Here is a 26,969-nt window from a genome sequence, read left to right on the forward strand (position 1 = left end):
ACATCATATAAACAAATAATATAAAAAGTAAAAGATCATTAGGATGCAACCTCCAAAGAATAACTTGTTAATATGACCATTAAAATAAAAAGAGACCAGCCATAAAAATTCCCTGAACAAACAAAACCAGTTTAGTCATACAAGCAACACGTAATTTAGCTTACTTTGTCAGACTAACCTCACCTGAGTCATTTCTTGCTTATGCCTAGCAATCATAAATAAAACTTAAACTGTTTCCCAAAATTGGCATGAGGTAACCACTGACCAATTCCCTATCTTTAAAGAAAATCCCATTTTGGGGCAGTGATTTACATCTGGACCTAGCCTCATTCCTAAGTAGATAGACCATTAGTTTTGTTTTTAAACTATATAATCGCATTTGTTTTACTAACTACTTTTTTACCTAAACTATATTTTAATTATTACAGGGTTTAGTAAAGTTTCATTTGAGTCAGCCTTGTATTAAGGATTTCATATGATTTTTTAATTAACAACCAATGACCTTTATAGAAGAAAGAAGGAAGTTTAGAACGACAATAAAGGAGTAAAGTTTGTAGTTCTAGAAAGACGAGATAAGGTTTTTTAGCATTCTTGTAGTGGTTCCTGGTGGTCCTTATCTTTTGATAAGCATCTGTCTTATCTATGTTTTCAGGGAACTTTGCTGTACTTCCCCTGCTTCAGGGAGTTTTGCTGTTCTCCCCCTGCGAGCTGGTTCCTTGCCCAGCGGGACCTAGGGACCAGGGCGAAAGCCATTAGACCTAAGGGTCACTGCAGGGGGAGGTGCAGCATATAGCCAACTACTATGAAGAATATCCACTAATGATGATTTGAAGTCACTGCCTTCTCACCATACAGCTTTACAACACCATAAGTCATGAGCTTCATTCCATATTTTAGTTTGAGTGCTGCCAGTTTGCAAACTATCTGAAGTGCCCACAATAAACTCTTACTAATTACTATTTTGGTGATTCATCAGTTGCTTTGGCTATTTATAAACTTTTTATGCTATAAATGAGTAATCTGGAATAGTGATCTCTCAAGGACATTCCAGATCGATGAAATACACAAAATTTTGCTAGGCACAAATAATTTCCAGAAAAATACTATTTAGCATGAGTGATTTCCTGAAGTAATAGAAGCCCAGTGGTATATCTACCATCCTGTTACTACTATATGCCAGGATAACCCACTTGAAACTATTAAAACTTTTATTAAAATATATAGACGTTTCCTGGAGTACCAGCTCTTTTTTTTCTTCTGCTTACTTTGTGTTCTGCATCATGCCAAAGCAAATATGCTCAAAAATGATCCTTGGACTCATACCCGCTGCATTGGAGAGGGCATCACATCTCAGTCACAGTGGCTAGGAACACAGAGTCAGACTGTCTTGGTTTAAATTCCAACTACAGCACATATTAGTTGTGTGATCAGTTACTTAATCTGTCTGTGGTAAATGGGGAAATTGTGAAGATTAAGGAGGCAGTACATGTATAGTGGTTAGTTAGGACAATAACTGGCACTTAGAAAATATATAAATATATATAAATTTATATACTGATAATTATAAACATAATTTATAAATATATAAAATATATAATTATAAATATAAATACATAAATTGTGGTTCCTGTCACAAAACAATGAATGATTATCAAATTAATTTTTTCTAAAATAAAATTGGGGGGGCTCCCTGGTAATGCAAGGGGTTAAGCACAACACGATGAAGCAATCCAAAGCCTCTGCAGCACCAGTTCGATCCCCAACCAGCCAGGGAGCAATCCATATGGCGCCCCAAACCTCTCCTGTCCCGCCTTCTGTCCCCTCAGCAGTGTATTTCAGTACATCTGCCTGTTCTGTTCCCCGCTCTCTCTCTGGTAAATCCTCTTGTTATAGGACAGGGAGAGGGGCAGCCCAAACCCCGCAAACCTGCCTATTCTAAATGGGTTCTGCCATCCGCCGCATCAACACAAAACACATGAGACTTTAATGGGAAGGAACTTTAATAAAACTAGGAAACAATACAGGTAAGGCAAAGAGTCTAGTTTCTAAGTGAAGCACCCAAAGTTACCCGTCCCCTCGTGGGTAAAACTCCATCCATATGGGATCGGCCCAGAACAAGGCCCCAAAGCCTGCTACAAGTCTAACGCATCTTCCAGTGGGGACCCACAGAAAAGGGTCACAAATAACCGGACAAGCCCGGAAGGAAAAGAGCAAAATCAACATCAAGATAAAAGCTGCCATTGTCACCTCCCCACGGGTCTCACCCACATCTGTGTCACCCAGTCCACGACCAAAAGACAAGCACAGTTTCTTTACGTGTCTCTAGGCTCCATGCGCCTCCTCCAGGTCTCCTTCTGGCTCCATCCTGCTTCCTTCCTCAGTCTCTTCTGCAGCTTCTCCTCTTCCTGCTCAGCTCCACCCTCCCTTGGGTGGGGCAGGGAACCTCCCCCTTTCCTGGGACCACCCTGTTACACTCTCACCCCCCGCACCTCTGGCCTGTACACCAGTTCTTGTATGCATAAATAAATAAATCTTTAAAAATAAACTGAAATAAAATAAAATTGGGTAGTTACTAGGTATGAGAGAATTAGATGAAGATTTGGAGCTCTGTATCATCTCTGTGAGACACAAAGAGTTCATGGCAGATCCGTTTTTCCCCAAAGTGTAGAAAGAGACAAGAGTCTATAAGTATTTGACGGTAAAAGTGTTAGGGGGAAATGATGTCCTGAGTTAATTTCATACAGGCTTCATTTAAAACTTTGTCCCCCACTTTTCTCCCAGAGCTGTACATTTCCTCATTTCCCCTTCCCTTGTAAATAAACCTTTTTTATTAACCTTTCACGTGTGCCTGCAGTAGAGTATTGGTAAGTCCTTTTGAGTGCGTGGGTGAGGACCCACAGTCAGGCACCCCGTTTTGTATCGGGGTTGCTCTACAACAAAAGGATCCAAGATAATTACATAGCTGAGGTCTTGAATAAAATCTTTTAAAAAGCTTGATTAGCAGAAATAATGTATTTGGAGTAGTTTTTTAGTGAACAGCATCAATTAGTACCTCTCATTTTTTCCCCAAGGAAATTTTTTGCCTTTTTAAAGGATAAACATACAATATAAATTGTAATTATGTACCTTAAATAGATCAGTAGTTATTGGTAAGTGGACTAAATGTGTAATTAAAAGACCACTATTGCCAGTTTAGATTTTAAAAATTATATGCTGCTTATAAAAAAATTTAAATATAAGGATGTTGAAATGTTGAAAAAAATACATTTGATGCACACACATATACAGAGTATAGAATATAAGGGTCTTGAAATATTGAAAGTAAAGAAATAGAAAATGATAACATGCAAACACTAGTCAAAACAAAGGCAAAAACATTATGTTGTAGAGCAACCCCAATACAAAACGGGGTGCCTGACTGTGGGTCCTCACCCGCGCGCTTAAAAGGACTTATCAATGCTCTACTGCAGGCACACGTGAAAGGTTAATAAAAAAGGTTTATTTACAAGGGAAGGGGAAATGAGGAAATGTACAGCTCTGGGAGAAAAGTGGGAGACAAAGTTTTAAATGAGTCCTACCTGATCCGCCAATCAGGAATCCCAAAATGGCGCTCTCAGAGTTGGCCGCCAGCCAGGAGCGGTGAAGCCAGGAGGCGAGCGATCGTGAGCCAGAGAGACCCCCAAGGCCCACGTGTTTGGTTTTTATATCCAACCTGGCTGCCCAACTCCACCCTCAGGTCCCAGCCACCCTCCCTTGGTGGTGATGGGATTTGTCTTTCCCAATGTCTTGATGGCTTTAGTCTGGAGTGGGGGTGGAGTCCACAAAGCCTGTATGGGATTAGCTCAGGACATCATTTCCCCCTAACAATTCCCCCCTTTCACTTTTTGCCACCATTTCCATGGTGATGAAGATCAAACATATGGATGCTGGGATACTAAAGAGGGAACACTTGGCATTGAAGAATGTATTGACCAAGAAAATATACAACTCTAATTTTATATTCAGTAACTTAGCCTCAAATTTCATTTATTTATTTATTTATTTATTTTTAAAAAGATTTATTTATACAAGCACTGGGTACAGTCAGAAGCACGGGAGGGTGAGAGAATTCACCAGAGCCAGAGCAGGGAACAGAATAAGCAGAATGATGAAGTACACTGTTGAGGGGAGCAGTGGGCGGCAGGAGAGGTCTGAGTGACATGTGGGACCCTCGCCCGGCGGCCGGGGATCGAATTCCGGGGATCGAATCCCGGGGATCGAATCGGCGCTGCAGAGGCGGCGGGCAGCTTCGCAAGCCAGCGCTCAACCGCTGCGCCACCAGCGGAGGCCCAGCCTCAAATTTTATAAAGCAAACAATAATAGAATTAAATGGAGAAAACAGACACAGAATCACAGTGAGAGATTTTGAGGTTTTCAAAACAGCTCTCTAGGGGGTCGGGGGGAAAAAAAAACACAACAAAATACCTCTTTCAATGATTTATAGAAAGCAAATCAAATCATTAAGAATAAAGATTTGGATATACAAATTAATGACTTAACTGACACATACAGAACATCAGACCCAACAATTGTAATTGCTAATATTTTTTTTTAAGATTTATCTATGTGTACAAGAACTGGGGTACAGGTCAGAGATGTGAGGATGGTGAGAGGATTCACTGGAAACAGAGCAGGAAACAGAACAGGCAGCCTGACTGAAATACACTGCTGAGGGGAGCAGTGGGCGAGACAGGAGAGGTCTGCAGCACCATGTGGGAATCTCCCTGGCTGGCTGGGGACTGAACCTGCACTGCAGAGGCTGCGGACATCTTTACAGCACTGCGCTCAACCCGCTGCGCCACCAGGGAGGCCCTGTTAATTATTTTTAAATGTGTACAGACTGTCTTACCCAAATTGTCTTGGATAACAACAGCTGCATTAAAATTACTATTAATTGTAAGCTTAAAATAATAATTTATTATTTTCTCTCAAGGTTTTATGGGTCAATTGGGCACAGCTGGGTGGTTTTACCCGCGGTCTTCTATGTCACTCCAGACTAGAAACATCTGAAGACTTGACTGTTTCTCTAAGATGCTCCTTTAGTCACATGTCCTGGCACCACGGTGTTCTTGGTTTCTCTCTTCTCAGGATATCTCATCCTCCAGGGTCTTTCCACATGGTTTACATCATTCACAGCATGGTGGGCTCAGGGAATTCACATTTCTTACATGGCAGCCATCATCCAAGAAATTGGAAGCAAAAGCTGCCAGGTCAGGCCTCCCCGGTGGCGCAGCGGTAGAGCGCTGAGTTGCGAAGCTGCCCGCAGCCTCTGCAACGCCGGTTCAATCCCTGCCTGCCGGGCGAGGGTCCCACATGGCGCGCAGTCCTCTCCTGACACCCGCTGCTCCCCTCAGCAGTGTACTTCGGTCCTTCTGCCTGCTCTGCTCTCCCCCCTGGCCCTGGTGAATTCTCTCACCCTTCTGAGCTTCTGACTGTACCCAATGCTTGTATAAATAAATAAATCTCAAAAAAAAAAAAAAAAAAAGCTGCCAGCTCAGTTCTTTTCTCTTGGCTAGTTATAGGTCCTTCCTAGATTTAAGGGATGGAAACATAGATGCCACTCTTGATGGGAAAGTGGTAAAATCACATAGTGAAAGAGCATGTGGCATTAGAAATACTGTTATGGCATCTCTGGAAAATGTTCAACATGTATGCTCTGATAATTAAGCAAGAATTCAATAAAACGTAGTAGCTAGAAAATCCTCTTATCTGAGTATTAGAAGATATAATTCTATATAACCCATGCATCAAAAAAGAAAATAAAATTGAAATTAGAAGATACTTGAAACTTAACGATAATAAAATTTCAAAAGTTGTAGGATGCAGTGGAAGCCAAGTTTTAGGAAATTGTGTAATGTTCAATACAGGGTCTAGATAAAAATAAAGGCTAAAATTTCAATGAACTAAGCATCAATCTCAACAAACTAGGAATAAATCACCAAAAGCCCTCATAGAAAATAAAAGGAGAAATTAATGAAATAAGATACAAACATAATAGAACAGAACACCCAATCAGGAAATTGTTTCTTTGAAAAAACTCATAAAATTGATACATTTCTGGCAAGACTAGTTAAGAAAAAGTGAATGAAACACATATAAACAATATCAGAAACGAAAAGAGATCATATAAACATTAAAAACATGAGAAAATTTTGACCAAATCATTTTAATAAGTTTGAAAGCTTAAATGATCTATTGACTATCTAAATTATTGGAAATATGTTTTATTAAAACTGATACCAAAGAATAAAAAAGGAATCTGAATATTCCTGATGTGGTTTTTGGAGTCTGTGGGTTTGGAGTGCGGGGTCCTTGGGTTCACTCTGGGAAAGGTTCCACCAGAGCTCCCGTTTCAGTGACATGTGACGAGTTCCCCATGCGAGTTTCTCCACAAGACAGACATTAGTTATATTGAAAGAGCAGGTTTATTAGGGAAGGGGACAGAAGAGTAAAAGACACTTGCATAGACACAAGCGGGCAGGAAGAGCTGCCCCAAAGGGACAGGTTTGCTGAGAGAGGCCTGAATGATGGCAGGCAGGTGGCCTTGAGGAGAGCTGCCTCTGCTGAGGGAGGTCAGAGAAGTCCCAGCAGATACAGGTCACAGGCAGGCAGGAGGCTGCTGCCCTGCAGAGGAGAGAGTTGGTGAAAAGAAGCACCTGCATAGTCACAGGTGGGCAGATGGAGTGCTGCCCTGAGCCTGAGCAGAGACTGCATTGATATAGACCTTTTCTCCAGGGTGGACCCAATCTCCATATCTTTACCTTCAGGTTTGTGCTCCACTCTCTGTAACAGTCTGATCCTGCTTGGGTCTTACGCCTTGCGATAAGGCACTGGCCCTAAGGGTCTGACCTCTACAGCTGAGTTAATGGTCATGTTATTTCCCTCTACCCCCACCCACCTCCTTGTGTGAGTCAGGTTTTAGTCTTGTGAGGCCTCCTTTCCAGTTTTTTTCACTCTTGTCCTCCATCATTCTCATAACTATAAAAAATAATGAATTCAGGGCCTCCCTGGTGGCGCAAGGGGTTAAGCACCGCACTATGAAGCAATCCGCAGCCTCTGCAGCACGAGTTCAATCCCTGGCTGGCCAGGAAGCAACCCATGTGGTGCAGCAGACCTCTCCTGTCTCGCCCGCTGCTCCCCTCAGCAGTGTGTTTCAGTTAGTCTGCCTGTCCTGTTCCCTACTCTGTCTCTGGTGAATCCTCTCACCCCATCAACCCTCACATCTCTGGTTTATACCCCAGCTCTTGTATGCATAAATAAATAAATCTTTAAAAAAAATGAATTCATAATATACATTTTTCCTGTAGTTTCATAAGTTACTAGTGTTGTGATCTATGTAACCTGTTTCTGTATCTGAGAACTGAAGATCATAACATAATGTCATAGGTAATATTGTTCCAGGGCAGGGAGGGGCACCCCAGACCTGGCAAACTGCCTGCTCTAAGTAGGTTCTGCCATCTGTTGCATCAACAAAACATATGAGACTTTAATGGGAAGGAACTTTAATACAATTAGGAAACAATACAGGAAAGGCAAAGAATATAGTTTCTAAATCAAGCACCCAAGTTACCCGTCCCCTCATGGTAAAAGTCCACCCAAGCAGAATTGGCCCAGAGCAAGGCCCCAAAGCCTGTCACAAGTCTAAAGCATCTTCCAGTGGAGACCCACAGAAAAGGATCAGAAACAACCAGACAAGTCTGGGAGGAAAAGAACAAAATCAATCAAGACAAAACCCACCACTGTTAGTCTCCCCATGGGTCTTTCACCCACATCTGTTTCAACCAGTCCAGGACCAAAAGGCAAGCTCAGTTTCTTCACCTGTCTCTCTGCTCCACATGCCTCCTCCAGGTCTCTTTGTGGCTCTCCATCCTGCTTCCTTCCTTCCTCTATCCCTTCTCCAGCTTCTTCTCCCTGCTCAGCTCCACCCTCCCTTGGGTGGGCCAGGAAACCTGGAACCTCCCCCTTTCCTGGGGACCACCCTGTTACAAAAGTAAATCAATTTTGTCCTTAAATCAGGTCTTCTCTGCTTTTCTTTTGTATTCTTGCCCCAATACCAGTCTTAGAATTTTTCCTACTATTGTGGGTGCAGCATTTGCAAGTTTACATTCCTACCTACACATGGCCAGGCATGACTTTAGTGAGTTTGAAAAGGCTATCACAACCAGTCATTTATACTCCAACCTTGCCAATCACTGTTCCCTTTCTTCTTCCATCACTTTACCCAGGGCTAATTTCTCAGGCTCAAGTCTGCTCTCTTGTTCTGCCTACTTCTGTGATTGCTAGGGCATGCAGTACTGGCTTGCCAGAATGTTGCCCATGTGTCCTTTCTTATTGCGTCTGTGAACTCTTTTATTGATAGAATAATTATACAGCATCAGTTGTGAGAGGAAGGAGGACAAAGAGAAAAGGGAGGGATGAATCTAGAAAATGTGCTCTGTCATCTATAGTATCAGGGGTTATAAGTCTGCCTTCCAGGCACTTCTCATCTGCTTGATGACTTGGTATTATAATTGAGATCAAGCTCTAGATTGCCAGCCATGGTTTCAATCTTATCAACAAGGCTTTCCATTGATTCAGTTTCTGGGGTCCCTTGTCATACATCAGTCCTCAGCTCCCCTGGCATTCCTGGCCCTACCTCGTGAGGCATAGTCTTCCCAGAGTGATCAAGCTTTAAGCTCTTGGTTGATTTGAAATGCACCTTGTAAGGTTTGGCTCTTATGACTGACTGACCTGGCAGTTCTGACCTTGTATATGAATGCAGAACTGCAGGCAACAAAAATGGTGGCCGAATAGGCCACTTAGGATTAGCAGGCCCACACTTTCTCATGTAAAGTTCTTTCCGGCTCAGCTGTTCTTTTTTTGTCCTTTCTCTGTCACTCTGGAGCTTTGCTTACATCTGGTTATGTAGCATTCTTTAGGAAATTCCCCCTTCCTCAATCAGAGGGCTCTTCTTACTTTGGTTCTTGCCTTTGCCACCAGAGTGTGTGACACAGATCTACCTCACCCCTACCCCCAACCCCCACCCCCGCCTGGAATTCACAACTTGGTTCTGTCATGCTCTTTTTCATGGCATTGCCTTTTTAGCAAGGGTGCCTGCCAGCCGTGGTGCCCTCACACCTCAAATGGGGTTTGTTCCTCAACCACACTGCTGTGATTTCCTCCACTGTGCTCTGATCTTTGGGTTTCCTTTCCCCAAGTAGGCTCTTTGTCAAATTTAGTGTCCCAAAAGGCTCTGTACTTGGTAAACAATACCAAGAAGCAGTTACAGCCCACTGCCACCAGAATTTTTTTTGTGTGATGAAGGTGTGAGGGCCAGCAGCAGCGATGTTTCAGAGGCCAAAGTTTCCACATCCATCTTCTTGTCATAATCAGCCAGGCACAAAGTGCGGTCATGGCTGAACCCAGGCCATGTGGCTAATGCTGGCTAAACAACAGATACTGTGTACCCAGCCATGGCTGCTGCTGGACTCAGACATAGATCAGCAAAGGGCTTCCTGGAACCCCACCAGGTGAGTGTTAATACTCCTCCACCTCCTTGATATTGGTTGAGAAGATCCAGCATATGAAGGTTCAGGAGTCTTAGGCCAGGAGCACATTGTTGTGCCGTGAATGGGCTTCCTGGTATGCTTGCACACCCACCAATCATTCTTCCACTCTAAAAAGCAGATGGAGATGAAGCAGGAGCCACTGTGCACAGCAAACTTCTCCTGGGGGGCTCAATACACAATGGGCAGCCCCAATGATCTGCAGGATGATAGCATGGGTTCACATGTGGTGTCCACACCTAGGCATTGCAGTCTGTGCAACATGTCATGATTTGGTTACTTTCAGATATCGAGTCGATGCCTGTCACCTGCCCACTGTGCTCCTTGAATTAGAGACCTTGGCCCACTTGGCCTGTTTCTTCGCATAGAAAGATTACAGACCAATTAAAGATTGTAGACCAATTAAAGATTACAAACCAATTATTGTAGGATGCCCCTCAGTTTGAGGCTTTCTCATGATTAGATTCAGTTTATACATTTTGAGGGCATGAATATTTCAGTAGCAATGTTTGTTTCTTCTCGTTGATCTAACAACCTTCTCATTGATCAATGACCTTGTGGTCGTTGGAGCAGATATGATATGAGTATGGTCCTTCTTCTAGTCAAGGCAACTGGTGGGCTCCACTAAGAAGCTATGGTAGGACATAGTTCGGCTCCTCTGTGTACGTGGGTCTTGGGCTCTGGGAAGTCCATGAGCCCAACTCGGTCTGGTCTGGCACAGAGTTGTAGCCATTTCTTCCAGAAATTTTTCTTATATTATATATAGAAATTATTTTCTATTCTATTATTTTGATTTTCTTCATCAGGTAATCCATTATGCAATATGGGATCTCCTGCCTAGCTTCCATATTTATCATTTTCTCTCTAAGCCTTTCAGACTTGTTAGTTTCCATTTCCTTTTGCTTACTTTTCTAAATCCTGTCCTCTCTGTCCCTCACTGTGGTTTTCTGAAGTGTCTTTACTCCTTTGTGAACTTCCAATTTTGGTTTCATTTTCCTGGATAATTTTATTTTATTCCACTTTTCTTCCTGCAGTCTTCCAGCTCACATTTCATTTCTTTCTAAATTCACCCACTGCCCCCCTGAACTTTTTCATCTCAGCTTTATTTAGGCTATTTTATTAAGAAGACAAATGCATTATGGAATTTTCCTTCATAGATAACAATATTTTTCATTTATAGAAAAATTACAAGTATAATACAAAGAACTTTATTTCCTAATCCACTGAAAATAAACTGTCAATATGAGGTCCCATCACAATCAGGAACTTAACATCGATGTATTATACTATTACTTTCCACTAATTTTCAGACTCCATTCAGGTTTTACCAATTGCTCCAATAATGTCCTTTATAGCAAATGGGTCCAATTCAGACGTGTTGCATCTAATTGTCAGGTCTCTCTAGTTTCCTTCATTCTGCAACAGTTCCTCAGGCTTTCTTTTACTTCCATTACATTGACATGTTTAAAGATTTCAGACCAATTATTGTTAGGATATCCCTCAGTTTGGGACTTTCTCATGAGTAGATTCAGTTTACACATTTTGAGGGCATGAATATTTCAGTAGTAATACTCGTTTCTTCTCATTGATCTAACAGGTGGTGGTATATGCCAGGTTTCTCCGTTAAAAAGTTATTCTTTTTTTCTGTGTAATTAATAAATATTTGGTGGGAAGTTGCTGCAGATTATGCAATCTCATTCTTTGTCAAACTTTCAATTATTAATTAACTTTAATCAGTATGGACTTGTGGTTTTCTATTTATTCAATGGGCTATGCCTGGTTAGTATTATTTATTTTTATGCTGAAATTGTCTCTGATTTGGAAGTAGCAGCCTTTTCAAGCTGGGTTCTGTGTCCTTTGCTATGTCCTATTATTCTTAGAATATTTGACTTTCTGGCACAACAAGATCTGCTAGGTTCATCTTGAGCTTTCCTTGTCCCAGCTAATACTTGCTACTTATTTGCTGAATGAATGGATGGATTATTCTAACCCGCATGACCCTGCTCCTATCTTTACCCAAAAATCCTTTCCATGACCACCAATAACCAACTCGTTGCCAAATCCATTAGATTGATTTCCATCAGTATTCAACAGTTGTCTGCTTACTTCTTAAAACATTTCCTTTTCCTATAATGACCTCACTTAATTTCCTCAATGTTGGATGCTGAAATCTTAGACCTGAGCAGTCTTCTTTTTTCATTCTATATTCTCTCTCTAGATTACCTCATTCTCTTTTATTTGTTTTAAATATAGACTGTATACAATGATTTAGCAAATATGTCCTATATCACTTTGTCACACCACTTGAATTTCTCACGGGTACCTAAAACTTCGCCTATCCAAAATTACATGCCTGATCCTTCCCTCAAATCTGTCCCTCCTTCTTCAGTGGTATCCATATCAGATACCTTTATCTACCCAGTTAATCATGTTAGAACTCTGGGCATCCACCTTTATACTACATGCTCAACTCCCGTGAGTCAATCCCTTGCCAAGTTCCCTTGTCAGAATAAATCTTGAATCTATTCACTTCACTCCATCTCCATGTCCACCATCTATCCAAGTCAAAGTAATCATCCTGTGGTCTCACTTATAGGGGGAATACAGGGAAACATAACAAAGGATCAGGAAAAAGATAAAACTTGCAGGCTAACCATAGATCTGAGGCATAGAACGGGGGAGGGAGAGTATTAGAGGGGTTAAAACAGGAGAGGGAAGAGCACAAGGGACAATGGTGGTGGTTCATGGGTGCTGTGGTGGTGGGAGAATTATGGGGACTACACCTTAGGGGAGAAATAAAATATTGTACAAAAACACATGATGTACAGGGTGTGGGGGGGAGTAACCATCCTATCCTATTGGCATGTAGCATTATAATACCTTTAGTTGGCCCCTTATTTCCATTCTTCTGTGCCACCTGACAGCCCTAGATAGTTATAGACTAGAATTCCTGCTCTCTGAGTCCCTTTCCCTAACCTTTCTAAACCTTTTTTTATATTTGTTAATGACAGTATACTGACTAGTTCCTTAGGGAGGTCGATTAATCTTATCCATTATACACAGACTATACTAGTTTAATTCACTGGTAACCTTATTTCTAAGATCTGTAAGAAGCAATATTTTTTTTTGTTTTAGTTGTTTCTTTCTGTTGTGTAAATAACAAGAATTGAGCAATTGAATAGTTAATGGCCAAATGGAGAAATCTGGACATCAGGATTTTACAACTATTCTGACCTTTGATTTTACAACAAAGGCTCCACGGCACACTGATTTTTCTTATTAGTACACTATGTAACTCAGACATGTGGTGAGAGGATGTCCCCTGGGCTAAAGTCTCCCTTCTTTTAAATATATGACCCCAGAGTATATGCATCCTATGATTTAATTTTTAAACTCCCAAGTAAGTTTCCACAGCAGAAATTTACTGAGAATTTGTTGAAGTTGTATTCAGTGGTGAGAGCACCTCAAAGCGTTAATGCTGTTTGGAAAAGTTGGGCAGAGGTCCAGAGAGTCTGTGCCAATCAGGTCATCAGCAAAGGCAAAGCCAGCATTTTATCCCTTATTCAGTAAATGCCTAGAAAAGTCTGTTCCTTGCCACTGTGAATGCTGGTTTCTGTTTGGAAATTATGCAGAAATGTCATAACAAGTTGTTTAAACACTATAAAAATGACTTACTTTTTTATTTTAAAAATGTCAGTTTCTTAAGAATACTTATCAGCCTTTTAACTTTTCTATAAAGAGTCCTGGTTATAGAATATATTTTTAAAATTGTCTCCTACCCCTCTAAATCTCTTTGTTCCCATTCAACAACTTTCAAGACAGTTTCAAATGTTATTATTCAGGAAAAAAAAAAAACAAATACCACTCCAAATATGACCATTGTGTCATTTTAACGACTTATGCTTTGGTCCTGATGTTCTGTTTTTCTTAAGTTAAAAGTCAAGACGTGTCTATTTCAAGTAGCCCTCAGCACTTAAGCCATTTCTGGGGCTTTCAGCTTCACCCATTGGAAAGACATGCTTGGGAGACTGCAAAGAACCCCACAAGGCAAGTAAGGGGAAGTTGAGTTTTAAATTCAAATGGATGAGGCATGTAATCCCTAGTTAGTCATCTTTTCAAGCAAGTCCTGCTCAGGAGTTGAGTGCAGCAGGTGCTCGAGGAACCAGCCAAGCACAGCCAAATCTTGGAGAACATGTTTCAAAACAAAAGAACCTTATTGACTCCATAAATCCCCTGGAAAAATTCCATCCAAAGGCCTTGTCAAAGCCTGTAACAGCCCCCTGCTGTCTTCTACACACACACACACACACACACACACACACACACACACACACACCCCTTTGCCATTATTGCAGTTCTAGAGTTTGATCCACATTCATCACCAAATATTTACTTGAGCTCCTACACTGTACAGAACACCTTGCCAGGTTCTGTTTAAGAAACCAGACCTTGGGCCTCCCTGGTGGCACAAGATGCAACCTATGAAGCTATCCTCAGCCACTGCAGCATGAGTTCGATCCCTGGCCAGGGAGCAGCCCACGTGGCACGGCAGACCTCTTGTGACTCACCTGCTGCTCCCCTCAGCAGTGTATTTCTGTCGTCTGCCTGTTCTGCTCCCCACTCTGTCTCTGGTGAATCCTCTCACCCCCCACACCTATGGTCTGTACCCCAGTTCTTGTATGCATAAATAAATAAATCTTTAAAAAAAAAAAAGAAAGAAACAAGACCTTACCTTCAGCGGGCTTCCAGCACATTTGGACAAGGGATTATTACCTGTGAAAGAACAAGCTGTGTCCCATGTGTACTGATGAAGTAAACACCCTAGAACACATCTTCAAGGTCTGGGGGTTCTAGGCAAAGTCTCCTGGAGGACGTAAGGAGGTCGAGTAGCATATCTGGGGATAAGGGGCTGTAGAGAATGAAATCCTGAGTTGTGTTCTCAGAGGGCCGCTGGGCGGGGCTTTTACAGACTTAAGACTGTCTAGTGGGCACCTCTCTCCCCTTGGAACACTTGACTGTTTCTCAGAGAGGAGAACGCCTTAAAAGATTCGGGGCAGAAATCTTGCTTCTAATATAAGAAGCAGAGTCGGTTAAAAGAAAGGGGTTCACGGATTCCTTTCACAGCATCTTTACACTGATACATTAAGTCATGAGACGATGTACCAATCCATTCAGTCCAATTCATTTCTGCCACTTTGCTTGGCTACTGGGGACATGGGACCAGCATGGAAGCTGCATTACTGTGGCGCCTGTTTCTCAAAGTCTAGACCACAGAGGACCTTTAGCCTCAGCATTCCCAGAGCTAATTTTACAGACCGTCAGTCCGCACCTCAGACCTAGACTTACCCTATCAGAATCTCAGTCTTGAGACTCTACCTGCTACTGCTCATGTCTGTGCTTTCGCACCTAGAGTTGGAGAACGCTCCTATTGCCTCTGTAAGCTATTGCCTCTGTAGGCTACTTCGGGACAGCTATGTCTGCTTGAACTTGAGGCAAACAAATAGTGCGCGATTGAAGCAGGCCGCGTAGGGGCATTTCTGAGGCCTCCAGCCGCTCGCCAGCGCCTGCTGGGCCCAAGCTGGGGAGGGAGGAGCGAGGCCCCGCCCCTCCGCGCTAGCCACGCCCCGGTTGTCAAGGAACAAGAAGCCCCGCCCCTGCCGGGCGCGCGCCGCGGACCCAAACCCGGCCTCCTGCCTTTTACATCCGACCCTCAGCGGGGCTGTCACCAGAACCCTCCAGCGTGCTGCCGAGTGCAGCCTCCACTCGAGTTGGAGGGAGCGACATGGCGGCGACCAAGTCCGAGAATCTCTCCCTGGTGGTGCACGGACCTGGGGACCTGCGCCTGGTAAAACGGAAAGGGAATGGGATCCCAACCTGACTTTGCCCCACTCTCCTGCCTCTGGGGTCAGCCGCTGCCCCAGAGCCCCAGTTTCAGCCGGGCGGGCCTGGGCCTTGCACCTGGCGTGCTTTGGCGGCCCCGATCCCAGCTGGTTAGCGCGTTGTGGGGAAGGGAGGCAGTTGGCTGTTATTGCTAAGGTGCTGAGGACAGGGATCTTGTAGGTGCGTCCTGGACCTGGCCCCGTGATCTGCACGTGGTTGGAGCCCAGGCCAGTTGCAAAATGATTAAAGCCTTCCTCCTTTGCCAGTCACAGATTTGTAGTCCAGCCTCTTGTCGTTGCACTTTGCAAAAGAGACGCCAGCAAGACTGCCTGATTTAGTCCTGCCTTGAACTTCTCTGGGCAGACAGTGTAAGGCAGAAAGGGGGACCAGAGGGACTCTTAACAGATGTGGGAACTTGTATTTAATCTCTCTTACTTGGGGCTGACAAAACCTCCTTTGCAACATTATTATTATCATGAGAGTACTCAGCACTTAGTAGTTACTCAGATAGTGCCAGCTCCTTTTTCTCTCCAAAACAGGCCTCCAGATCTTTAGGACTCCTGGTGTTCCTCCTTCAGGTGTCAGACTCCTGAATCTTGATAGTGTTCATGGCTTTTCTTTTTTTTTTTTTAATACTGGCACTGGGTACACTCAGAGGCGCGGGAGGGTGAGAGAATTCACCAGAGCCAGAGCGGGGAGCAGAGCAGGCAGAAGGACCGAAGTACACTGCTGAGGGGAGCAGCGGGAGGCTGGAGAGGTCTGCGCCCATGTGGGACCCTCCTCAGGTGGCCGGGGAGCAGCCGGGGATCGAACCGGCGCTGCAGAGGCTGCGGGCAGCTTCACAACCCAGCGCTCAACCGCTGCGCCACGGGGGAGGCCTGGTCTTCATGGCTTTAAAGCGCCTATCTTTTTACCCCCTTAGTTAACATAAGGTTCACTTTCCAGCCATTTTCCTTGTCGCTTTAAAAACATTATGTATATTGGTCTGTTCCCTGGTTCACCAAAGTTCAGGGAACTATAGTCAGCCCTTGGTTCTGCCAGGGCTCCTTTGACAAAGTCCATCTCAGATGGGCCTGGAATGTCAGTAGGTATGTGGGAAGCGTGCCAGCCATCTCTGCTATTCCCTAGTGCCTCCTCCTTTCTCACATAGAACATGTACCAGGATTTAGTATATAGAGACTCAGATTATCCAAATTAGTAATTCTTGACTATTTGGGAAACTGTAGCCTTTCTCCACAGAATGCAAACAGACTGATTTTGGCAACAATTGCAGAGAAGTCTCTCCATAGACCCTCTAGGGGTCTGTGGATCCCAATCTAAGAATTTCTGCCTGGAGCCAAATCTCCATTTCCTCATGTGAGGACAGTGTCACCCCTAAGGGGACAGGCTGAATAAGTTAAAAAAATCCAGAGAAGGACCCAAAGGTTCAGACTTCCATTCCAGTGCTCTCTCCACTCACCTTGGAGCCTCTCCCTAGCAATTAAAGCAACACTATTAGTTTTTATTGCTATAAATCAATATAGTATTATGAGAAAGGGAAAGTGGCACATCTCTATACAGCTCAGTGATCTCAAATTCATTCCACAAACACTTAGTGGATGAGAGGGTGCCTGCCATATGCACGGCACTGGACTGGGGCTGGGAGCCCAGAGAGGAGGAAAAGGACATAGCCCCTACTGAGAGTGGCATAGGTGTGGGTGCTGGTGCTGCCTGTCAGTACCAAAAGGCCAATAAGCCGAGAAAGGAATTGAATCTATAAGCACTTTTATTTTTCAGATCACCAGGCAGCAATCTGAGAGAAGGGGGGCAAAACACCTTTCTGCCTTCTCATCTAGAGCTGGACTTTTTATATTAAGTTAAACAAAGACAATTAGTCATAGGCAAACAGCCTGTCACATTGGGTCAGTATCTTGTACATGGCACTCATCTTGTACATCACATATCCACTCACCTTGGAGTCGATCCATCACAGTTGATGTTCCTGGTATTCGTCACATTCAGCCCCCAGAACTTATTATTACCCTCCTGGTTATCTTGACCCTGGTACAGCTGATGGCCTCCATGTCCAGCACTCATTTGAGCATCATCAGGCAAGGAATCTTGGTTTAGAGCAAGAGTTTTAGTTTAAAGAAAACAGATCAGGGCCTCCCCGGTGGCGCAGCGGTTGAGCACTGGGTTGCGAAGCTGCCCGCAGCCTCTGCTAGGCCAGTTCGAGCCCCGGCTGCTCCCCGGCCACCGGAGGAGGGTCCCACATGGCGCGCAGACCTCTCCTGCCGTCCGCTGCTCCCCTCAGCAGTGTACTTCCGTCCTTCTGCCTGCTCTGCACCCCGCTCTGTCTCTGGTGAATTCTCTCACCCTCCTGCGCTTCTGACTGTACCCAGTGCTTGTATGTATGTATGTATAAATCAATCAATAAATAAATCTAAAAAAAAAAGAAAAAAAAGAAAACAGATCATTGGTCATATAGTGTGTACATGCAGCCTAGGCTATGTGTGTCTGTGCAGATTCCTATACTAGGTATGGCACTCTTTCCTGCCTCTCTAGCCCCTGTCACTACCCCATACCTGTCTGGGGAAACAGATAGATGTGAGAGCATTGATGGAGGAAGCAGAAAGCAAAACCCTCACAGGGAGGGACAATAGCCCAGGGAAGAGACTCTAGGGGAGATGATTGTTCCTTGAACTGGTTCTTAAAGGATAAGTTGGAGTCATTCTGGTAGATGGAAGAGTACATGCAAAGATATGTGACGTACAAGATAAGTGCCATGTACAAAATACTGACTGATGTGCTGATTGCACAGATGGTGAAGTCGGAGTGGTCCACAGGAACTTGCCTCTCCATGTGCTCAGGGCCTGCCTTAAGGTCATGTACATTATAAATAGTAGAACTAGAATTGCAACCCCAGATTCTGCTTTGCTTTAATTCTTAATATCATTTTCTCCCCTCTGTTTATCATGGCTCTGTAGAACAAAGTCTTGAAGACTGGAGGGGGTGTCAGCTCACCTTAAAACTGACCATATCAGCTTTGCCTTAGAATCTGCTCTCTTCCTGGCTTAGGGACTTTGGGTTGAGGTAAATTTAGCCTAAAGGCTTGAGAAAATGTAATGCGCTGGAGAATGTACCCTGTGGTTGTGGGGTTGGTCCACCAATGTAAAAGGATTCAGGGCAGATTCAGAAGGAGTTCTAGGTCTGCTTGAAAGTAGGAGGTGGTAAAATCAATTTACTAGATGAAAGAAGATAAAAAATCAGATTTGAAGATGTGAATTTAAGAAGTCCCTGGGACAGAATTTAAGTTGTCTTTGCGATGCCACCTTTATTCTAGGGGTGTGCTGGCATATAACATCTGCTGGGCTAGGCAGATGTAGATTCCAAAGTTATTTGCATCTCTCCCTCCCTGCCCAGAGGGCATTTGGAAACCTTCAAAGGGGATTTGTTATCACAATAATGACAAAGGGGCAGACTTCCTAGAGCTTACAGCACTGTCTTGCACAATTGTGCCCAAAGTCATCCTCTAAGGGGAAACTATCAATAGATAAACTATGCTGAGCAGGATGTGAAGTGAGAAAAAAAGTGATGATATTACCTTGGAGAAAACCCCCAAAAATAGAGGGGAAAGGGCATGGACTGAAGAGAGTGGCCTGTGCTGCCTTAGAGACACCTGTGACCTAACACAGACCATAGGCCCTCCTGGGTCCTTGCCACCATCATAGGTGGCACCATCATAGGATACCCTACCCATAGTGTATCTCTGCTCCTCTACTCCCTTCCTTAAGGCAGATAAGAAGTTGGAGTCACTGGTACTGGCAGTGAACCAGAGAGAGCGCAGGGATGATGGGGGTGGTGAGGGGTAATTGGTTCTCTTTGTGGGACAACCGAAGTGAAATCCATGACTTCCTGATATGACCATTTGGGCTGACAAGGGACGGGGTCTACAGGGTGTACAGATAGAAATGGTTCACACTTCAGGAACTCATGGAATGGGTTTGTTTGGGGAAAGCCCATTCCTAAGATCTGAAGCAGGATAGGTAAGGGTTCTGAAGCAGGAAGCAAGGACTCAATCCTTCCCAGTTCTTCTGGGTAAGACCAGGGACCAGCCAGCAGCCTGTGCAGTGGTTCTGTGGGAAAATGTGACCTGGGCCACTTGAAACTTTGTCCCCCACCTGACAGGAAGGAAACCTAACACCCAGCCTTCCTCCTGCTTATGGAGAAGGCAAGATTACCTTTTCTTTCTTGATGCTGTGGCTGAGGGGAAGGAAAGATTAAACTCATTCTCTACTAGCTAGTGGTGGTCACCTCGGCCACAACAAGGGAGGACCCCTGACAGCTCCAGATCTCCCTGGCCTGGGGACCTGGGCTGTGGGGTCTGGACATTTTTAAGGTGGGTTTAGGTAAATCAGAGAGAGGATGTGTATACACATGCACCCATATACACACCCCGTACACTGAGAGACTGGAGGTTTTCTTTCTTTCAAGTTTTATTTTTATCTATTTATACATACAAGAACTGTGGTATAGGCCAGAGGTGCAGGGGGTGAGAGGATTCACCAGAAACAGAGTAGGGAAAAGAACAAGATCTACTTGTTAGGAGTTGGCGCCTCAACTCCGTTCGGGGTTCCCAAAAACTACACGGAGCCAGAGATGCAAAAGCAAAAAGGCTTTATTGCTAGCTTAAGCTAGGGTCCGACTCTGCCTGGTGTACTGACACAGCAGTCTCATCAGATTGAGAGAAGGACCCCTTTAAGGGTGACAAGCTGTTTTTTTATACTTTGTTAACAGTAGAAAAAGGGGACCTTTCACAACAGGGACCAAGTTCAATCTGATTGTGTACCTTTCTTTGGCAACCTTTAAGTTTTGTTTACCCTTGCCTTGTGGTTCTGTTATAGAGCAGCCCCGATATTAAACGGGTTCCTGGCTGTGGGTCCTCACCCGCGCGCTTTAAAGAGACTTATGAATACTCTACTACAGACACACACAAAAGGGTTAATAAAAGGTTTATTTACAAGAGAAAAAGAAAATAAGGAAAAGGTACAACTCAGGGAGAAAATAGGGAAATAAAGTCTTTAATGCGTCCTACCCGATCCGACGACCTGGAAACCCAAAGTCACTCTCAGAGCTGACCAGACGCTGCAAGCTGGCCGCGAGCCCAAAATGGAGAGCCAGCCCCCCAAAGCCCACGTGTCTGCCTTTTGTATCCACCTGGCTGCTTAACCCCACCCTCAGGTCCCAGCCACCTTCCCTTTGGTGGTGATGGGATTTGGAGTTCCCAGTGTCTTTGGCTTTGACCTGGGGTGGGGGTGGAGTCCAAAGCCTATATGGAATTTGCTTTGGGACATCCTTTTCCCCCTAACAGTTCTTGTGATTTTACCCTGCAATGGACAACTGTGCTCTTCAAAATGATCGTTTTCCTTAAAATAGCTGCTGTCTTACTATGCTTAGTCCTTTAACATCTTACATACTGAGGGGAGCAGCGGGCGAGTCAGGAGAGATCTGCTGGCCCTGTGGGTCACTCCATGGCCCGGGATCCAACTCATGCTGCAGTGGCTGTGGATAGCTTCATAGTGCTGTGCTCAACCCCTTGTTCCACTAGGGAGGCCCCAAAACTGCAATGACTCTTGACAGGACTCCCCTCCCCCCCCCATTTGGTTTTCTATGGAATTGGCAGGGCAAATGTTGGAGTTTAATCATTTCCCTTATTCCTAAAGAACGCACACTGGCAATACAAAGACTATGCGCCCATTGTTGAAATCTTCTTTATCTGGCTCATCTATCATTAGTGGTGGTTGAAAGACTGACCAGCAGGCAGCAGATTCCTGCGTGGCTGCTCCACAGAACAGGAAGTGAGCCAGTTTTGACTTAAAGCTATGCAGATAACTTTTGTCTCTTGCCTTTGGTGGAGTTGTTCCTAGAACATTCACTATATGTTCCCAAACTAAGTCAAAAGGATTGCTTTGAATTCATGCTATGTGTTGATATTTTCAAAAGATAATCCTATGTGTGCAACACAACAAGTTCAAAACATCACCGCCTTGCATGTATACTTGATGGCTGTTAAGATTTTCAGGTGAGGGGGAGGGGATTATATGAGGAGGATTGTATAAGGAGGTGGCAGCAAGCAGCCCAAGTGACCTGAGCATCATGTCTCTTTCCCTGGTTAGGTTTGGTTCCAGCTGGCAGAGCCAGATGCTTCCTTTTGATCAGAGTAAAGGGTTCTGGTAGACTTTAAGGAGCATCTAGATTAAACCAGGGAGATTAATCTGAATGAAGAAATGCAGGCAGTTTAATACCTGAGTTAGACTTGTCAGTCAGAGGCACTCGAGACTGAAAATAGAATAAACTCCTTCAGAAAAAGGAAAAACAAGGTAATAGCAAACAGCCCAAAGAAATGCCTCCCTTCTCTTTGTCTTGGTTATGTTTCAACTATAAAACAAAACTGAAACCAGATAAACAAAAGGAAATTAAATCTAGGAAATACTGCTTTTTCTGCCAACTGCTGTGGAAGGGACAGCGCCTTTGTCTGCAAAAGGCCAAAAGACACAAAGCTAGCATTTTCCTCTGCAAGCAGCGGGAGCCATATACAATCCCACTAGTAGGATTTTATGTATAAGTCCTCTTACTACTGAAACATGGTAAAAGCAGCCCTATTTTGGGTGTAGGGGAAATTTTTCTTTTAAAATTGATGACAAGGAAATTAAGCGGGAGGAGAAAGATGTGTGCATATATATAGTATTGACGTACACTTTATAAGGCTTTTAGTGTGACTGTTAAAGCTGGCAGTTTTTGGGCCTCCCTGGTGGTGCAGGGGGTTGAGCACCTTACTATGAAGCAATCCGCGGCTTCTGCAGAATGAGTTCGATCCTTGGCCGGGGAGCAACCCACATGGCGTGGCAGACCTCTCCTGTCTTGCCCGCTGCTCCCCTCAGCAGCGTACTTCGGTCAGTCTGCCTGTTCTGTTCCCCACTCTACCTCTGGTGAATCCTCTCACCCCCTGCATCTCTGGCCTGTGCACCAGCTCTTGTGTGCATAAATAAATCTTTTTTTTTTTTTTTCAAAGAAAGCTGGCAGTTTTCTCAAAACCAGATTTACACTAAGAACATTAATTCCTGGGGAAAATATATTCAGATTTCATAAAGTGATATTCAACTCAACAATTAATACAAATTACATAGAACTAAACACAATATGCAAGCATTTAATATTATTTACAGACCAGAGCATCCAACAAAGCTCAGAGATGTCATGCTTTTGCTTAAAATAAAGAACCATCTAATATGTTCATATATAATTATCCCCATACATTTTGAATTAGGAGGAAATGATTTTTTAAAAAGTTACTCTGTCTGCCTGTCTATCTCAGTTGAGAGTTAAACAGTCCTGTAATCATCCTGTATGGATTCAATTCTCAGTGCCAGGAAGCTCAAAGGAGAGGAAAGATTCAGCTACCCAGCCCCGGGAACACAGGGAAGACTTCTTGCAGGATGTGATTGCTCCTCTGGTGCAATCCTGGGTGATTGCTTTTAGTATTCATAATTCGCATTCATGTCCGTGTTCATGAGTCTCTATCCCTGAACCACGCCTGAGCACCAGTCCTGGGAATACAACCACTTGTTGGTGAGCCCCATCTGGATGTCCCCAGACCTTGCAATCCTAGCACATCCAAGCCCAAGTCTCCCTGAGTTACCACAAAGACTCCGAGATTTCCTATTCCTTAGTTCCCTCTTCAGGTGGGATCTTGTAGAAAACAGAGGGATTAGCTGCTAGAAAAATGGCTCTGTGATGTCAGGTAAGTGAGTGAGATTGGGATGAGTTTGGGAATTGCAGAAGTCATGGGGGGTCAGTATGTGAGAGGCTTAGGATTTTATGGGGCCCCTGAGCACTTTAAATGGTTTATATTTTAGGAAGATTGCTATTAGCAGAACTAGGCTAAGACCCAAGAGCCTGGGCTAGACACCAGCTCAGTGAACTTTGGGAAAGTGACCAACCCCTCTACTTTGAATCCTGAGTTTGCTGCAACTAAGTCGGCTAGAACAAAGCATCTTATGACCAAACAGAAAATTAGGAAACTTCAAAGCACCCTGCACACACTCAATGGAGGAGGAAAATTGAGGAGGGAGGGAAGCAAAAATAAGGCCTCCTGCTTTCTCTCCTTATGTGTGCAGGGCAGTTAGCTGACAGGTTGACAGGGTACCTGGCAAGTGGGGGCAGGTGGCAGATGATGGTGGGTTGTGAGGACCTGGGGCGAAGCTGGCTGCTTTCTCCAAGCCCTGGCTGCTATTCTTTATTCTCAGGTAGAAGGTGAGCAGGAGGCTGTACACTCTGTCTCACAGCTGATAGAATTAAGTCTAAAAACAATGCTGGCATCCTACTTCACTTTCTTCCAAATTCTAACCTTTTAAGGAGCAGTCAAGTGCTCTTACTATTGCCATGAAAACTAGGGAAATACAACTTTTCCTTAAAACACTTTCTAAAAACGTCACCCTTTTCAAAGGGAAAAGGATTATGTTATCCACTGCTGGTTCAATCACACTGTAAGCTAATTATAGAAAAAGAACTTTGATTTTCTCTTTTTTTTTTAAAGATTTATTTATTTATGCAAACAAGAGTTGGGGCCAGAGATGGGGGGGGGGGTGAGAGGACTCACCAGAGACAGAGTGGGAAACAGAACAGGCAGACTGACTGAAACACACTGCTGAGGGGAGCAGCGGGCGAGATAGGAGAGGTCTGCTGTGCCATGTGGGTAGCTCCCTGGCTGTCCGGGGATCGAACTCGTGCTGCAGAGACTGTGGATTGCTTCATAGTACAGTGCTTAACCCCTTGCGCCATCAGGAAGGCCCTGATTTTCTTTTGTAATAAGAACTAACTTATTTACTATGAGTTGGAACCTCTTTTTTATGATTATCCTCATGATACACAGGAGGAAACTGAGGACACAAAGAGATTATGTAACTACCCTCAAGGTCACATGGCTTGTGGAAGGGATCCTGGGTTTGCACATGATCAGACAATTCCAGAGTCTGAATTCTTCAACATTGCACCATTCCAGGTTGGCTGGAGGAGGGAAAATGCATCTTTCTCTGATTTCTCCTTGTGTTAAGGCCATTGCTACACCTGGTGAACATGTACAAAGAGAATATACTTGAATGTGCAGGTGGAAGTAGGAGGCTATTAGCATGTATTTAGGAAATACATATTTAGGCTAGTTTCAGAAAATATATTTTAAAAGATTTATTTTATTTATTTTTGCATACAAGAGCTGGGGTATAGGCCAGAGGTGTGGGAGGGTAAGATGATTCACCAGAGACAGTGGGGAGCAGAACAAGTGGATTGACTGAAATACACTGCTGAGGGGAGCAGCGGGTGAGACAGGAGAGGTCTGCTGTGTCATGTGGGTTAGCTCCCTGGCCGGGGATCCAAATCATGCTGCAGTGGCTGGCGACATGCTGAGACTTAACCCCTTGTGCCACTAGGGAGGCCCCTTAGAAAATATTTTTTTGAAAAAGCAAGATAGCATTTAGGATGCTGGAGGCACTGAATGATTCCTTGCTCCCACAGAGAGTCTCCAGAGTATTTCCATGATATTAATGGGGTGGGGGGGGGCAGGGAGAGACCTGAAGGTGTTAGAAGGAAAAAGATGTATATCACGTGTTTCTGACTTGAATTAGAAAATGCTGTAAAAATGTACACTGCTATAGTAAAGAATAGTAACTTCTTTATCCCCTTTTACTGTCACTCACAGAAAGATAAGAAATCCTGTTCAGGAAGTCATGAGTTAGCCTGAGATTACAAAACCTTTGGGAAGAAAGGGGTTGTGGGGATAAAAGTGAAAGTTTGAGATTTCAGAGGAACTAAGAAACTCTGATAGATGAGAAATAGGTTAAATGAAAGAATATCACCACTGGAATCTGAGACAGAAAAGATTAAGTAAACAGAGGATTGTAACCAACCTCATACCAAGGAATCACAAGTGAAAAGCAAAATTCTTTAAGTAACTGTGCTGTGCTTACTTTCTAAAACATTGTGAGTGCCACAGATGTGCCTGGGATAATATTTACAAATGTAAGGGCTGATCTTAGCAAGGTCTGGTGCTCAGGAGGCATGTCTTCAGCAGAGGGGAGATAGAAGAGGTATTTAAATTATCCATAATGTGTGTTCAGCTATTAAAAAAAGATAAACTCATGCCATTCGCAGCAACGTGGGTGAAGCTAGAACAAATTATGCTCAGTGAAATAAGCCAGAAGGAAAAAGAAAAGAATCAGATGGTTTCACTTATAGCAAGAATATAGGGGAACCAAATAAGACATCAGTGTAAAAAAATAATAACAGTACAAAACACAACAAAGCAAAAACGGACAATTATAAATCAGAGACATCCTTCAGGGGAGGAGGAGGGAGAGGGATCAGAGGGAGGGAGGGAGGAGCACAGGGGACTGAGGTGATGGTGCGCGGGTGCATTGGTGAAGGAAACTCTATGGGGACTGCACCTGAGGGGGTGGGGGGAAGCAAATATTGTTTAAAAATGAATAATGATGTAACAAAATAAAAATGAGAGATAAAAAAATAAAATAAAATAATTGACAATCAAAAAGAAAAAAAGAAAAAGCCAGGTTGTTGACACTGCACCCTCTAGTGTCTTGGAGAGTCACTGCAGCTTTGCCTGTGTGATAAAGCCAAAGGCTGTTAATTCAGTAAGTACTTATAATAGTCATCTCTAGTGACCCAGACCTACTTAGTGTGCCCAGCTGTTTGTGCTTGAATCTCACCACCCCTCCACCCACTAATGGGGTATTGAGGCCTGGTGTGCTTGGAGGCAAGAAAATGAAAACTATGCTGTGGAAAATTGTGCCTTTTCTCAGTGCCTAGGAAGTTAGTGCCTTGTCGCGGAGGATGAGATGTTCCATGTTTGAAATAAAGATGTTGGTCTTTTTTTTTTTTTTAAAGATTTATTTATTTATGCATACAAGAGCTGGAGTACAGGCCAGAGATGCGGGGGTGGGGAGACTGAGAGGATTCACCAGAAACAGAGTGGGGAACGAACAGGCAGATTGACTGAAGTACACTGCTGAGGGGAGCAGCGGGCGAGTCAGGAGAGGTCTGCTTTGCCATGTGGGTCACTCCCTGGCCGGCAATCGAACTCATGCTGCAGAGGCTGAGGATTGCTTCACAGTGCTGTGCTTAACCCCTCGCGCCACCAGGGAGGCCCAAGACCTTAGTCTTTAGTTTCAACTTAACCTGCATTTTAAAATTTCACAGTGTAACAGAAACATAAATGAACACAGATATTCTTTTTTTTAAGATTTATTTTTATTTATACAATAGCTGGGGTACAGGCCAGAGGTTTGGGGGGGTGAGCGGATCCACCAGAGACAGAGCGGGGAGCAGAACAGGCAGACAGACCAAAAGCACTGCTGAGGGGAGCAGCGGGAGAGACAGGAGAGTATCTCCCTGGCCAACCAGGAATCAAACCCGCGCTGCAGAGGCTAGGGTTAAGATGCAACCTATGAAACTATC

General features: G+C 43.9%; 1 protein-coding gene across 1 annotated transcript in view; it reads left to right on the plus strand.

The window, feature by feature from the left end:
* Positions 1 to 15,366: 15,366 nt before the first annotated feature.
* The window catches only part of SORD (sorbitol dehydrogenase), a gene marked incomplete at both ends in the record, with an annotated part of 35,181 nt that continues 23,578 nt past the window's right edge, over positions 15,367 to 26,969 (plus strand). Inside the window, one exon of the mRNA XM_084240607.1 lies at positions 15,367 to 15,429. Within this exon, the coding sequence (XP_084096733.1) occupies positions 15,367 to 15,429 (63 nt within the window). The remainder of the gene's footprint in view (positions 15,430 to 26,969) is intronic.

The sequence above is a fragment of the Talpa europaea genome (genome assembly GCF_964194135.1).
Source record: "Talpa europaea genome assembly, chromosome: 8".
In the NCBI taxonomy this organism is placed as follows: Eukaryota; Metazoa; Chordata; class Mammalia; order Eulipotyphla; family Talpidae; genus Talpa; species Talpa europaea.